Source organism: Poecilia reticulata, linkage group LG16 (genome assembly GCF_000633615.1).
Source record: "Poecilia reticulata strain Guanapo linkage group LG16, Guppy_female_1.0+MT, whole genome shotgun sequence".
NCBI classification, from domain to species: Eukaryota; Metazoa; Chordata; class Actinopteri; order Cyprinodontiformes; family Poeciliidae; genus Poecilia; species Poecilia reticulata.
Genome location: NC_024346.1, coordinates 22577360 through 22594097, shown reverse-complemented (window position 1 = coordinate 22594097; position 16738 = coordinate 22577360). Strand labels below are relative to the sequence as shown.

The window sequence follows — 16738 nt, the reverse complement described above, 5'->3', positions numbered from 1 at the left end:
CAAAACAACCGTACACACTAAACCTATTCTGTACATAAATCAGGCTTTATCTACTCAAAGCAAAAATATTTACACTGAAATAATTAGAATTTTTCTGAAATTCTTCGAGTTTGTTTGGCTCAGGTCTATGCAACAGAGGCCAGGAGCATAAAAGTGTATTAAAACAGAAAAGCACTGTTAACTTCCACAACTCCTGTTTGGTTTCAAAAGGTACATTCTGCCCATTCTTCCCCATTATTCCCTTCGAAAACCAGCACGCGTCTATCAGCATCCCGACCACATTGACCTGAACGTTTAACAGCGACGGCAAAATATCACATTTTTTGGCAGATTTATATGGTCAGTCTTACAAAAATTCTGCATGCTTGTTAGTTCTCAGTTTGAATCGTGATCTACATTCAGCTGGATGGGGAAACATGTACAACTGTTGAGCATTTTCTCAACAACTGCTTGGAAGTAACAGAAAATGCACAATTTCTGTGTTTCTCACAAATTGTTATGCGTCTGGCCTCAAACTCCCACGCTTTCAGCAGGAGTTTGACAAATACACTTCTGACAATACAGACAAGATGATTAGTGTGTAGGACTATTTCAGAATATTCTGGAGTGTCTGTAGGATACATCCAAGACTTTGTGGTTTTAACAGATTTCTGAAGTATCCATTGTAAACCGTGTTGCCTTCTTCTGTTTAAAGACAAGCCTCATCCTTGAAGTGGACTTGTGCTGTTTCTTTTTTTAATGCTTGATTTGTAGCATTTCGAAATACTTCTAAGAGGAGCAAAAACTTACATTCATAACACCAGCGACAAGCCGGTGTTTGTGGTGCCGTCAGTCCTTTAGAAATTCCGCCGATACATTTTCTGTGAAAGTGCTTTGAAGTTTTCCAAGCATGTTATGCTGCGACCCCGAGTGTCCCGTTCCCTGAAAAAAGTGAAACTTGCTGTGGTGCGGCTGGCATCGATGCAGGGGGTTTCTGTGGGTATCCAGTGATTGCAACAGGCATCACAGAGCTACGCAATTACTGATTCGGAACGTCTGAATGAAACTTTTCTTTTTCATCAAGCCTGAATGCTTTTCAGCTGTGACATTCGAATTGCATCATAATTGCAGTGTTTCCCACCTAATTGCTGTCCAACAAACGCGTACTGTTGCGGAAAGGACTAAATGAATACTAGATCTGTGGCATAGTTATTTTGCGAAGTGATAGTAAAATCTGTTTTTCCTTCTTTGTCGGTCAGATTTCTTCCTGAGTGGCACTTGTTTTTATTACCGAAGCTCTTCAAAGATGGTTCCTCGGTCCCCGATCAGAGGCCTTTGGTTGTACCTGCATCGATGCAGATGCTCTGATTCAGTCTTACGGCATGATGTTCCCTTGGGACAGTGAGCGCGTCATCTCTGTGTGCACGAAGAAGGTTTTGAGCTCTCCTTTGCCTTTGACATTGATGATCCCTCTGCAAGAGCACGTGTAGCCCAGATTGTGAAGGATGCGACTTGTCTCCTCCGTCACCTAGAGGGAGAAACGTATGAGTCAAGGCTGCTTTGCTCATTTTACATGACTGGATTGCATTCCTCCGGAAGCATCAGGGTCTACCTCTTTTTGAGTTTTGTGAAAAATACATTTGCATGGCACTTCTTCTGTTGTGCTTTTAAAGATCAGATTGGGATAACTTATAGTACAAATGTGTATATACACATATCTGCATATTATGCTTAAGTCAATTGCAAACAATATTGGTTTCATATTTAAATTTCTTGTTAGAGGGAAGAGAGAAGAGATCACATTGTATTTCACAACTTATTCATAAAACTACATGTCTACGCAGCAAAAATGTGCAATAAGAGAGTAATGAAATGCCCATGTTAAAAAAAAAACAAAACGGCAGGTTATGGCACAATAAAGACCACGAAGTACTCATAAGCAAAAATAAGAAATGTTTTCTGCGGGTTCTGAAATGAGGTAACATTGTTAAAATGAAAGAGGGGAAGAATACATGGAAAGTTCACAGCATTTCTTTTTAATGTCTCTTATATGTAAATATCAGCAGCCGTTTACCAGAAGAAAATCAGGAGGTCTGCAGTTGTGCTGCACTGCAAGCTGGGAAGTATAATACAGCTCTCCAAAGACTAAACGGTGGCAACAGCAACATGCCGTGTGATAGAAAAACATTACACCTCATCGGTGCTCAGACAGGAAGTCAGTATAAGATTTTAAGGTGTCAGGGGATGTTGAGATGATAAGATGTACTTTCCGCCATAAACCGCACACGTGAAGGGACAAAGTTTTATCTTCAACATGTCAGTCTCCCTTTCTTTTTTAAATGTACTAACTTTGTTGAATGTAAATGTAAATTTACTTTCAAAATTATAACATTGGTTTTGATCCGATTTTGGAGTGTATTTTTTATTGCTACTGTTTCATTTATAGTGTTTCTGTGCCATCTGGAAATTTGTTTTACTCTTTTTTTTTTTTTTAACATGGAATGTGAAGGAATCCTGCATGTAGGCACATCTTATTACTATTAACAGTTTTTTTACATCTTTATTTTCTAGAGAAACAAATGTTTTCAGCTATTTTACTTCATAGCACTTTTTTTTGACATGCTGTACATTTCGTTCTACCCATGTACCTAATTTGTAAGGACTATTTGTTAGTCATATGTAAAACTAAGGAACTGAATGCAAGTTGTGATCACTTTTAAATGTGATATTTTAGACTAACATGTTATGAAAGCTAAAGAAAAAACAAAGGAAGCCAGTTCATGTCACTCACCTGTATTTTCCCCAGGACTCCAGTGCTTTCCATTCTGCTGGCTACGTTTACTGTGTTTCCCCAGATGTCATACTGTGGTTTCTGAGCTCCAATGACTCCAGCGATCACTGGACCGTGGTTAATACCTGATTGAGAACAAGGCAAAATCAGCTCTTCAGATACATCTTAATCAAGAATAACTAAAATATTTATTGTAAGGTATGAAAAATTGTTAGCTTATATTTTGTCACATATGCTTTATTTCTTTGTCATTTCCTGTCCAGAAAACATGAATTTGGTCCTTTTTACTCTGGATCTCATCATCTTGTTTAAGTAGTATTATAGGTCTACTGAGAGTAGTTTGAAAAAAAGAAAACTCTCTGGTGTGATAGGAAACAAAGCTTTTCACAAGATTTTGTCACAACATTGGAAGCTAAGCACAGCCGAGCGCTTAATCCCCAACACTATTAGACCCTCAGCTCCAGCTTTTCATGCAAATTAAAGACTGTACCCAGATTTGTGGGAAATGGACAGCATACATGTGTAAAAAGGCACCAAACCATTGGCTTTGAACACTTCCAGAGTAGCAAGACAAGTATTCTTTCCTCATGGGGGTTATTAGGTCCAGTCTGGAAGCAGCAGGGATGTACAGTCATCCAGTCACACACTTGCACACTGCTGAGTTAATGGAGCATCTCATGCTGAGACCTGCAATGCCGTGTTGGAAGTAGCAAACTAAGTCTTACTGCTCGCAGGGAGCTTGGACGTGCCTCTCTTCCCGACCAAGACCATGACTTTTTCAGAACAGTGGTGTTTAGCGTACGGTCGCTGCAGAGACATTAGCTATTTCGGCAGGATGGGAAGGGGGTAAAAACACATTTCCTTGACATTTACCACTTGGTGCAATGGAGTGTACACAATAGCAAGTTTAAGTTTAAATGGATTCCTTTGAACACATCTTATGGTGGGCAGAAAAGACAGTAATTGTAAAACTCTCCTAACCTTTCTCTATCAGTCTCTGTCTAACAGCATCAATGTTATGTGATATTTTACTGGTCATGTCTGGGGAAAAAAATTATTAAATTGCTTTGAGGTTACTATGACTTTTAGGAACAGCAATGGGACAGAAAAAAAGAACTACAGGTGCAACTTGAGTAAGAACATTAAAAAGTTACTTAGCCCTTACATCAACACTCAGGAGGACCACAGTAGATGTCATGGTTACACAGTGAGAAAGCGGGGTGGAGGTGTCCCGTCAGATTGTCAGTTCCCAAAACCACACAAAAAAAAACTTGTAAAAGCACACCTGGGGTCAGTGCAACCCCACTGAACCACGCACAGAGTAAAAAGCTTGTGGGGTCCAAATGCCCCATCTCTTAAGACTGTGGGACGGCTAAGTACCCCTAAGGTCAAACCATAATATATTTCAAGCATTTATTCCGGTTTGTGAAAATATTACCCAAGAGCAATAAAAGTCCTCAAGACATTGGGATCTTGATTTTCCTAGTGAGATGGAAAATTTGTTTTCACCCAAAAAAGACTCGACTGCTCTCCTTTGGTCTTGGTAAGACGCTTCTATTGTTGTTTCTGGCTCACAAGAGGTTCAGCATGAGGAAAGCGACAGTTGTAATACATTGGATTCATTGACCTGACCTGGTTCTTGAAACATTGATTACAGGTGCAGTTTGTACTTTGTGACTTTCCTCAAAGTTCTTTTTTTTAGACATTGCTGAACAATCACGGTCCTCTCAGGGCTTTTACCCCTGCCACTTGGGCACCTTTTTCCACCAGCCTTCCCCCCCCACCCACCCCAATAAATTTTCCACTGTTATGGTTACATACAGCACACTGACGAGTCATTTTCTTCAACAATTGCTCCTTCTGTCTTACCCTCCTTGTGGAGAGTGTGAATGACCGTCAGCTGGACAACTGCTGGACCAGCAGTCTTCCTGTAGACCATACCGATTCTGTGTTGGGAGATAAATCCTTTAATACTGGTCTTAAGTAATATTTAAATTTTTGGAGAAACTAAGCTTTTTTTTTTTATTTTATTTTATTTTACCTGTAGATTATAGTTATTGAATTTAAATAAATAAAACACTTGAAATATATCCCCCCTGTGCGAGTTGCACGTTTTGAATTGAGCTACAGGAATAAACAAACTTTTACTGGTATTTTAATTTATTGAGATTTACCTCCATTTAGCCTAAATTATATTCACACAGTCTTTGTTTTATTCTTTGCGATACTCACCGACTCTGAGTTTAAAGTCATTGAATGAGTGCTTGTTGATGACATCCAGCTTTCCCACCAAGGCAAATGCAAACTCCACCATAGTTCCTAAGTGCATATACTGTCTGTCATCCTCCTGCAAGAAAACGCCACTTACACTATGCTTTCTACTGCAGAGCAACATGTTTAATGGCAGTCAGGAAAACAACATAAATAAGAAGAAGTCGTCTACCTGGGTAATGTACTCTGTCACAGACGATGTATTCAGTCCAGTAGCTGCCATATAAGTGCTGCCGATGGTCTTTATTTTCTCGACGCCACTAAATTTAGGCTTGGAGAGGAGCTGCACACAAAAAACATGAAATGATCAAATATTAACGACAAATAAGGAATAAACATTTGTTCAAATCACATGATCACACCCATGAGGCGCATGTTATGGAAATTCTAGCCGATGCTAATTTACCTCATCAAAGTCAGCAATGATTTCATTGAGAAGCCTGAGACACTCTAATCCCTCCTTGTTGACATCAGATTCAGTGTAGAACTCTTTAAAGTCTGGGATTGAGGCAAACATGACGCACACCACGTCATAAGACTGGTGGTACAGATCCTGCAGGACAACGGATGAGTTGCACAGGTTGTCAATTTCTCTTTTTTTTTTTTTTTTTTGTCTGTCGGGTAAAAAGATTTTTCAAGCAAATGCACAAGTTTTTTAAGAAACATTGTGTAGCAAAAAAAAAGATAAGATTTAGTTTTAGGATGGATCGCAAAGAAGTGGTGAACAGTTTGCATGTTTGTCATGATACAAATATATCATGGGCAAATAGGAAAACAAATGCCAACCTCATTTTTCCAGTTGCGAGCCAAAAAGTGTTCCGCGACGTGTGCAGGCAGGACGTTCTCGAGCAAAACCCGGTTGAGGTTCTCCATCGTTTCTATTTCCTCACATTCTCTCTTAAACTTGTTCTTCCAGAGAAAGTCCAACCTACAGTAATATTCATTCTGTTACAAGAGGACACAGAGGTGAAGAGACTGGAGGTACAGCTGTAAAGCTTGCTTCCAGGAAGCACAGAAAAACAGAATCTGACATAAATATGGACAGCAACACTGAAGACAAGTCAGTTTCAGTTCTGCCATTCGAAAAAACAATCGCAGTGGAAGCCGTAATCGATGGAGATTTGTTTGAATGACCTGTTATCCCTTCAAAAAGTCTTTTTTAATTATGTGTGATGCTGAGTGTGAAGAATCCAATAAAGGACGCACTCGATGTGTGATATTCTCTGGAAGGAATAATGTATGTAGTCAAGTCTTCTGCACTCGAAACATTTACAGTTTGTTAAAAATGATGTAACAGCAAGGGGCACATCATAGATTAATCACAGATTGAATATTTAATTGAAAAGAATAGTTTTTCAAATTAAAACAGAGGAATGAGCCGAGTTCAAAACTTAATAACCAATGGTCTCTGATGGATACGGTCTCTATCCAAACTATCTAGAATATAGGAGTTATTTCAATGAGCACACATTTCAGTCTATAAAGGCGCAAAGCCTGCACTAATCCAAAAAGACAAAAACGTAGTATTGGCCGAAAATGGTATAAATACAAATGCAAGCCGTGCTTTGAGATAAAAAAATAAAATAAATCTATCATGTCTTCTACTCTTCATAATTACGTACTATTTTGTGGTAATCTGTCACATTAACCCACATTATTCTGATAAAAAGAAAAAAAAAAAACCTTTGTAGTAACATGACACATTGTGAAAATAAAAATCAGGTGGTTACTTCAGTGTAGCTCTCTGAAACCTGGTGGCATATCTTTGAGGGAAACTAAAGCCTCTTTAGAATCCACAGTAATGCTAATGTTCTAATGTTTTACCTAGTATGAATACATCAAACGATAAGGATGCTCAGAAAGCATCCTTAGTCTCATCTCTGGATTGAAATTCAGGAATTATGAATCTAGTACAGTTGATGGATCCTGGGTACGGCAGACTCTGACGGAGTAATTAGGCAAAAATAAGTTGTGATGAACAATTTTCAGATTTAGTTTCCTGACTTGTTTGCCTGATGTTCTGGGAGAAGCTGAACAATCATGACAAACTATCCCATAGATAGTAATTAGGGAAACAACTTAATTTGTGTGTCTTAAAAAGAAAAGAAAAGAAAAAAAAACGAACCTGGGGCCTCATTAACTTTGTGCGTGGGTAATTCTGAGCATTTAAATAAAAATAGTCTGACTAAGGGAAACAATGGAGTGATGCAGAAAGGGAGTTAGGGAGGCAAAGCTATATTTGGAATAGGCAGCCCAGGGAGCACAGAGCAGGAAGAATGGATTGAAAGGAAATGAGAAAAATGTTTTTAGACTGGAAAAAGCTTAGTTGCATAAACAAACAAGTACACACAGAAAAAAAAGGTGTAGGTGTATTTTGGGATGTGTTTTAAAAGCTGTGCATCAGCTGAGCATCGGCTCATTTAAATCAAATCGGAGCTTACCTGTCTAGCAAGGACTAGCAGTGTGATGAAGAAGATGAAGAGAGAGATAGAGCCCATAGTCTTCAGGTCCTTGAGAACTCCTGGTCTTCAGGAGCAAAGAAGTGAAAAACATTGTGTTTGTCAGACATTTCGCAGATAATGGCAAAGCTAACTAATGAAAACAGATTAATGAAGAGCAAGTGAAAAATTAAAAGAGAAAATAATGAGATTAAGCTAATTACAAATCAAGATCACAACACTGACGCGCTTCATGAATGGTTAGCAGATCGTTTTATTTTAAGCTGTCACTCAGTCTTGACTGTCAATTCTGCTTTGCTGTGACAAGAGCTTGTTTACTATTGACATTTTAGTGACGGCTTTCCACTGTAATGGTGCGCGGTCGCTCGCTACAGCTACTTCTCAAAATCAAAACGAAGTTCCAACAGCGTCTTCATTAATGCAAACATATCTTGTGTCATTCGGGAATCCCTGTTCCAATCCAACTCTCAGCTTACCAGAAATCTTGGAAAAACAGCATAGCCCAATCAGTTCACTCGTTTTTGCAATATAAATGGAAAGATGTGAGCTGAACAGAAGTAATCAGCTCATGACAAGGACACGGTAAAAAAGATGGTGGTTACTTAGGTGCATTTCAGCTAGAGTGAAGCCAAGGCTTTTCTAATGGGTTTTTACACCTGGCATGTTCAATTCTAAAACCCGTTATGTGTTTGAAAAACTGAGAAATAAATCGACGTTTTCCACTAAAACTAATACAACTCGTATTGTGTTACGTAAGAACTTGAACCATAAATGAAAAAAAAAAGAACATACATGGAGTTGCACATATATGCTGACATTGTAATGCTGAGAAACTAAAGGAATGTTAAACATGAAGGCTATTCAGCAGATAGCAAAGAAGACACATTGAATATCTACAGAAAGGGGAGTTATTCAAATTTGGTTGAGTTACACTGCATGAAAAGTGGGATTTTCGACAGCTATTGACACCTACTTCTGCCGTGCGCATGGAGATTGAGGGCTATCGGCAAGAGGTTTTTGTCAGAGTGGAAATTTGTAGGGCACTGCCAAGAATGGTCAAAAACGCTGTGTGTCCGTGTTCCCCTATCGGCCCCCTCCCCTTGGCCCTAGGAGAGGTTTGCGTATTTAAATGAAGTTGCTGGGAGCCAGGCAAATGCAAATCAACTGTTGAGCACCGTCTTTTGACTCTCATTCCTGTTGTAGCTAACCCATTTTACCTTCTGTTCACCTGTTTACTAGTTCCAGGACCTGGACAAAACCCCTCCGTGTTATTAACTGAGAAATCATGAGATTTAAGTCTAAAACAGGCATTAATGCTGAAAATGTTCTAATGTTACAAAGTCACACAAATGGAACAAATTTAGTGTGACATTCACCATCCAGCACTGAAGACACTTAGCTCAACTTAGGGATGTAACCTTAACACTTAAATGTGCATATCAAAGTACAATTTCCGGGGTAAATCTGATGATATATTGTCAACAATGCATGTCTGTCAAGCTCATCCAGGATTGTGTGATGGAATGCAGACAGAGACCCTGTACATATTTCCAGGAGAAGTGTTTCTGCCAACGCGGAAACACTGAGCTCTACATAAAGCATCAGTTGCGTCAGCTGATGAAGACTCAACTAAGCTCCCTGGATTTTCATGAATTATGGCATCTCTCAAGTCATATTTTCCAAAATGGGAGACTCTGTTCACGTTTGCGCCACATTAATGATAAGGCAAGTTATCGGATCAATATATACATGCAAGATTAATTAAATTTTTTTATTATTTAAAAAAATTCTCATTGATACCAGCGGGATTTTCTAAGGGACTGAACTACAAATGATGTATCTCATGACAATATCAGCCACCTCAATATGAAAACTTCACATCCATCTTTATTCATTAGCACCCCCAGTTACTCCATTGGACATTTTCTTTGTATTTTGATGGCATTAGGAAATTATCTACCTACTGGGTAAATGATCTATTGGGTAAATGAAGCTGCAGCATCACACTTTTGTAAATCTGAAGCTATACAGTATGTGCAGCATCATCACCAGACTGCCACATGTATAAAAAGAAAAAAAGAGATCCTGTACATTCTGCACATATATTCCAACAAAAAAGTGTAATAACACAACCGCATCTCAAGCTACACTATGCAGACACTCTGTCAGCACTGACGAAGATTTGCTGACATCAACAGGCTGAAAAATTGAAACAGCTCTTTGAATAATTCAGACGGTTTCACAACTGGGGGGGGGATGCCTAGACTTTAGGCGGAGTATTTAACTTTCATTTGTAGAAATAAATTAAACGGTGGAATTATGGCTAAGGTAATGTACCATGAGACAATACACCAAATTTTACACCGCTCATCCAAAGTATAGGAAACTTTGTCATACAATAACTAGTTTCACTCATAAGTAGTGCACTGTTCTGCTAACCTTTAAAAGCAACCAATTTCCTGATGCACTCTGACACTGTAAAACGCATGAAATGAGTAAAATGGGAGTGTGATGCATTCACCTATTACGAATGCCTGCAGTATGTCACTCGGGCTTAATTCTCATTTAATCACTGGCGGGAGATGCCAACGTGTGCTTGATGTGTCCAGCTGGCATACATAAATTGAATTTTTCACCGAGACTCAGAAGGGTTCTTCCAGAGCTCTACATTTTTGTGGATGTGTTTAAACCCACCAGTCTCCTAGCTGCAGTTCAAAACATTCAGATCAAGACTCCCCGGATCACTAATTTGATGAAAGTGTTTAGTTTGCTTTATTTTAATGTGGTTTCGCCTGATATTTACCTCTAATCTGTTACGTGTTTTTTTTTATTGCTATTAAGTAATTAACAGAACATAATGAACCTTGTACTAGAGCCGTTTTCTTTCTGTAATGAGGCTTACGTAATGAGGTGTGCGACAGACAGAAGTTTGTTGCTTTTCCTGCTAATGATTCCCTCACATACATTCCTTCCACCTACCTGTCGAGGCTTTCGGTCTTGTACAGGAATCTGCTATACTCGTCCAGCAGAGAGGCATGTGTTTGTAGAATAATAATGTTGTAGATCACCACTGCGGTCAACATTATAATCATCTTCAGCTCATAGTTTATCCTCAGAAACACCGAGCAAGAGATCAGGCCCAGGATGCAGCTGTAAATTAAATACTGAGCAGCACAGAGGGTTTGACAGACAGAGATGGGGATTCATTCCAGCAAAATGAGAATAATGAAAGCAAGAAATGGAGAAACAATGACCATTATTCTCATAAAAATTGATTTGCACACACTTACAGGGAGGTAATAATTGTTTTTGCCCGAGAAGTTTATAAGCTGCCCAGTAGGGTAAAGGAGCGTTTCGTTAGAGGAGTTGTAAAGCAGAACCGGAGGTGATACGTCGTCTTCCAAAAAGAACTAGATGAAAATCAAGCATTAAAACATATTATTGCTTCCTTACAGAAGTTAAAAAAAAAAAAAAACAGGCAATAAGAAAGTTCATTTGTGTTCTTTTCTCGCCGGTATATGTGTATAAGAAGAACAAGCCAGAATTAAGACTCGCAGGACGAAAATACAATCTTGTTAGAGGCCAATTGTGACAACCATTCAATAATGTCCATTAATAGGAACCTGCAGGATAAAACAAGGATTGCTGTCCCACTGAGCAAAGGGTAGATAATTTGGTTCACCCGCCCTGAGCGTCTGACCCGTGTCAGACGCAAAACACGATTATAATCTGGAATCGATTTGTGTGAAGGTCTAACCCAGGGGTCCTGACACCGTGTTTTATCACACAGCCAACCCCGTCTCACGCCTCAGGCTACTGCTCCCCCCTGCGTCGGAGCCTTTATGTATTCGTCTTTAGTCTCCATAAAAGTAAAACTCGATCAGACACACCTATAAATTGATGAGTAATGAACAATAAACATGTTGTCTACTTAACAGTGTTGATAAATTAGGTCGACATGGATGGGGCAGTGAAAATATACTACTCATGAATATATGTATATATAATTTTTTTAAAGGCAAATGTGCTTATTTTGCTTTCAAAGCCTTAACAACAAAATATGTTTATTTAAATCACGCATAAAACATTAATTCCATTCTGCTCTAATACAAAAAAAAAAGGGCGACGTTTTTAAGACCGATACTTCAAGTCGACAAGGTGTAACTTCTTTCTTAGAGCAGTACCTGCACATAAAAGCTTACCATGTTGATGACTGCCATTATGAGTATTAGAGCAGTGGTTGTCATGGTGAGAGTGATGCGGGGCCAAGGCTTGTTGGCAATAATAACTGATGACCTCAGCAGCCACATCCAAGAAGTAGATGCACTTTTATTGCAGTGCTGTAGGCACACACACAAACACACAAGCACAAGACGGGATCAAGGTTGGCACGCTACAGGATTTTACAGCCACAGAACAGAAAGACCCCACAGATCAAACACAACTTGTAGTTTTAAAAGTTAAATAGTTCAAGTTATATATGTGGATGAGGAAAAACAACACACTACTATTTACTGGCTTAAGTGTGAAATATATTACAATTCTTTTCACTGAATCGGACATAAATGCTTCAGCAGCACCAATCCAAACATTTTAAGAGACCCACAGCTTCAGATGGCTTTTCAAGTAATTCTACCCTGCATCGTTTTTCAAGACGAGTGGAAACCGTGGCACAACATTAGCACATGCGATTCCACTATGAAACAAAATCAAAATCAGCAAATAGTTATTCGAATATCAACAGAATTCCCTCCTCTGTTTTTATTCTTTTTTTTTGTTTGTTTTTTCTTTTTGGACCAGGCTGTTTGCATGCGAGAATGCTTTTTCGAGAGAAATTTCGACACTTCTTACTGCTACAGCCACTTCATAGCTTTCACGCTTTCACTGAACACCCATAAGGGTTTTATTGTGTCTATATAATGTTTATTGCTAAGCTTTTTACCCATGGAATGAATCCACGTCTTTCTATCTTTTACAATCAATTGATTTACTTTTTTTTTTTTTTACAACACTGTGAACTGCAGCTTATTGTGATTTATTGTGGAACAGTGAGAAAATGATTATATATATTTTTTAATAAGATTGAGTAGCTCAAGGATGTACATCACATTCCAACATGCTAATAATTGCACAAAGCATTATGTACCAGACTAGTAATAACTTAAAATGTAGACCAGGTAGATGGCTTTTTGATTTCAGTGCTAAATAACACAAAATCCATCAACTACACACCAAGGAGCCATTACATTAAACCCATGTCCCCAAACAGTGTGTTAGTTCCTCTTTTGCTGCCAAAATAGGCCTGAAGTGTTGAGGCCTTAATCCTCTAGATCAAATGTTTGCTGTGGTTTCTGGTACAGGGCCGTCAGCACAAGATCCCTTATGTCCTGTAAATTACAAGCTGGAGCCTCGATGGGCTGAGCTTGTTTACCCAAAACATCCCAGACATTGTTGACTGAACTATGTTCTGAACATTTCGGAGGCCAAGTCAACACTTCCACAGCTTGTTGATGTGCTCTTCAAACCGTTTCTGAACAGCCACAACCATCAGAGAATACAGCTCCAAATAAAAGAAAGGCCGAAAGAAGAGTGATCAAGAAGTATATCAAAATAACATACACATTAAATGAGAAAAGCCAAGGTTTCCCAGCAGAACATTGTCCAAAGAATCACACCATCCACATGGACGGAAAAATCCAGATTTATCCAGCAAAATAACTGAATCGTAACATCTACCAGCTGAACTTTCTGCCAGTCACACCATGTGAAAGAAATATGACTCACTTTCTCCCATCGCTCTTTGATCCAGTTCTGATGCCCAGTCGTGCATGACCCCCTTCCCCAACCCTCAACTACAGGTTTAAATGCAACAACCTGAAATGCGCTGTTTATTCTGGCACCTTTCTACCAGCATTAAACCTTTTCACAACTTTATCTTTTTTGAACCACCTTTGATTGCCGCTGATGGCTGCAAATGGAGAACAACCCCATGGAGATATTCCAACTCCACAATCTGCTTATCACAGTTTGGGCCTGTCAAACTTTCTCAATTCTTTGGCTCGTACAATTTTAACTACTTAGAGACAAACAATGTACTTCACCTCACCTTTCATTAATAATAGTACTATGGCTGCTCACTTTAAGAATTGCAGCTTTTTTCCCTATAATGGTCAACCTATGACTGTGTTCAATAAAGAAGAAAAACAGCAGGCGAGCACCCTGTCAGTGTAAATTAGCTGCACTTGAAAAGATATGAAAACCAGAATTCTGAACTTAAAAAAGCATTCTGCAGATCTGCTACAAAGCATAATACACTTGTAAACTAAAATATGGATTTTCTTTTTTATATGCAAATACGTACAATGTTGGATTAATAGAATTAGTCTATTCAAAAGTTTACATCTGAAAGTAACACATTTTATATGTGAAAGAAAACGTATCCTGAAACGTGCTCACTATGAAGCGACATATTGCTAACCACATGTAGTGAAGAGCAGCTTCTATTTGGCATCTCTTGAGAAACGGGTGCTAAAAACCTAAACATACAATCCTACATAGTCCTTAAATAACCTTTCAAAAGCATATGGGTGTTCCACAAAAAGAGATATCCCAGCAGGGAACTTTGCAAAGTAAAACATAACTGAAAAATAATAATAAAAACACAAACAAATGTTGCAAGGTTTAACTTTTGATACTGAGAGCTGCTGTGTTAGTTTTCAGGCAACATTTAGAGAGACCAGAGTTCAGAGCTAAAGAACAAGACATTCAGAAAACAGCATGTGTAAGTCTGGAGTCGTTTAAATTTTACATTACCTTTTAATTTTTTAAAACCTTTTTTTTTCTCCCTTCATTCTCATCCTGGTCTTTCAGACGTTTTTGTAGTATCAGTAAAAAATGTTGAGCGGATTTCTATCATACTAAATTGTTTCCTCGACTTGTTCAATCTATTCTTCTTGTACCTTTGCCCTGCCCTGACAAAAAAAAAGAATATTTGATTCTGCTGCATCATCTTAGACACAGCATGCAGACGTGCCACAAAATATTTTGTTGTACCCAACTTAGTCTATTAATTCAACCCTGTGGAAATACACTCACTGCCACCACCGCCGATAAATGCTTCATGATTTTTCATAATGCTGCAATACTTTTAACAGACTGACATTATTAATTTTATTATTTATGCATCTCCCACATGAGAACTTTTGCCTAATTCTCCAAACTAAGATTTATTCAGCTGCTGGGGATCATAAGCAAAAGTGCTGACTGTTCATAGTCAGTGCGCATAACCCTACTGCAATGGCTAAAATTTGTTTCCTATCATTATTTTGATGATACTAGGAGGGGGGAAAAAACCCAAGGACAGTCATGCAAGAACAGTGGCTCATACAAATACACAAAATGCATCAACACTGGTTTAGAATCCGAGCAACAACTCACTGTTTTCTCCAGCTCAACCAAGTAAAGACAACAATGGTTGGCTACAGGCTCATATCGTCCTGTGTTTAATTTCCAAGGAAAATAGCAATACAAGATTGTTAGTACTGCTACTGATGTCCAAAAACCATTTACACCTCAAAGACCGAAACGTCCAGAAACTGAACCGGATAATAAAGAATGATGACTGGAAACCATTAAAGAATAGTCACTTCCTGGCACTAATATAAACCAGGGAGTAGCACGTTTTTATTGACTATTTCAAGAGTGATTAAAGATCAATTCTATTAGTGGATATGATTCTTCTTCTGACAAGCAGCTTTTTTTCCTCTTCAGCACTTTGAAGGCTTGTCAAAACCTACATGTTTGTTTTAACTGAACACAGGAAAAATGACGTCACTCACCAATAGGTGTCCAACAAAACATATGAAGATTATCAAGGAGAGGGTGAGGAAAGCCATTCCAAATGATATTCCTAAAACAGCCGTTCTGAAAAAGAAAAAAAATGCAGAAATTAGCTCTGTAATGACATAGACTAATAAAAGTTATATATAACGGATTGAAGGTCACTCACTTTGGCAGGACCAAGATCTGCACTACAAAAATGCAGAAAAAGATCAAACAAGCACAGGTGACGTAGTATTTAAAGGCAGGCAAGGTTGTTGCTCTGTACTAAGAAGGACAAAAGAACACAAAATTAAAAGCTCATTGTGTCAACAATTGTTTATCTTTTTAAGCAGCTTTGCAGCTGTGTACTCAGACATCATTTTTACAATGACATCTTAGGCTGAATGCAGGCAAATGTAACGGAAAGGGACCATTTTTGATGCATTTTGTAATTGATTTCACCCAGACAGCGGCTGATCCCTGTTTACCTCTTTCTCCAAGGCTCTGTTGTGAAAAAACAGCGATATTCTTTGAATGTCCTCAGACTTGAGCCACTGTCTAGGAAAGAAAAGTCACACAAAATACAGTCAAGCATAAAAAAAAAGTAAATTTTCATATAACTGATACTTAAAATAATTACTGTATATGTTAAAACATTTGCCTTGAAAGTATGCAGGATCCATTATCTGTACAAGTACACCTAACAAAATTTTTGTATTGTAAAAAAAAAAGTTAAATATTTTTTGTCACTCATTTCAGAATCAGAGACAAATCAAGCACAGCGACACCACTTTGGCAGAGCAGTCAGGCCAAGTCCTTTCTTTGGCACTACAGTGGTCTCTGTATACCTGCTCTGCCACTGAGCCACCTGGTGCCACAGGGCAGCCGCTAAGTCCTGCTGAAAAATCAAATCAGTGTCTCTATAAAGCCTGTCTGGAGAAGAAAGTTTCCTGGTAGATGACTGCATTGACTGTGAACTTCAGGGAAAACAGAGAATATAAGCAAGAGTGGATGACATGGCCAAATGTCAAACTAGAGCTAAGATATGGGAAATCAAAAGCAGAGGATGTCACTTAAAAACAGTACACATCAGGCATGTGCAGAGGGGGGAGCCGGGGGTGCTTGAGCACCTGCCCTTTTTGCTCCCCAAGTGCCCTTTTGGTCAACATTTTATTTTATTTATTTATTTATTTTTTGGTATTATTATTCATTGTATATCTCACATTTTTGTAATTTATCATTGTTTATTAAACTCTGAAAGCTGAGAGGCTTTGTTAATATTCTGTCCTAGAATGTGGTTAGATGTGCCCTTTTTTTGTTGTTGAGCACCTGCCCCCTTAGTGGTCTCTGCACGGCCCTGGTACACATGATTAAATTGCATTGTTAGCAAGACTTATAATATGATAAAAGTAAAGTT

At 38.5% G+C, this 16738-nt stretch overlaps 1 protein-coding gene across 1 annotated transcript in view; it reads right to left on the bottom strand.

Annotated features, from left to right (window-relative positions):
• Positions 1–505: 505 nt before the first annotated feature.
• Positions 506–16738, bottom strand: part of adcy2a (adenylate cyclase 2a) — a 39381-nt gene continuing 23148 nt past the window's right edge. The window contains exons 13-25 of the mRNA XM_008432170.2: positions 15810–15879; positions 15509–15606; positions 15339–15423; positions 11703–11840; positions 10791–10910; positions 10480–10664; positions 7483–7567; positions 5828–5986; positions 5448–5594; positions 5214–5324; positions 5003–5117; positions 2771–2895; positions 506–1507 (exon numbers count right to left, since the gene is read on the bottom strand). Coding sequence (XP_008430392.1) covers positions 1355–1507; positions 2771–2895; positions 5003–5117; positions 5214–5324; positions 5448–5594; positions 5828–5986; positions 7483–7567; positions 10480–10664; positions 10791–10910; positions 11703–11840; positions 15339–15423; positions 15509–15606; positions 15810–15879 — 1591 coding nt within the window. The 3' untranslated portion in view covers positions 506–1354. The remainder of the gene's footprint in view (positions 1508–2770; positions 2896–5002; positions 5118–5213; positions 5325–5447; positions 5595–5827; positions 5987–7482; positions 7568–10479; positions 10665–10790; positions 10911–11702; positions 11841–15338; positions 15424–15508; positions 15607–15809; positions 15880–16738) is intronic.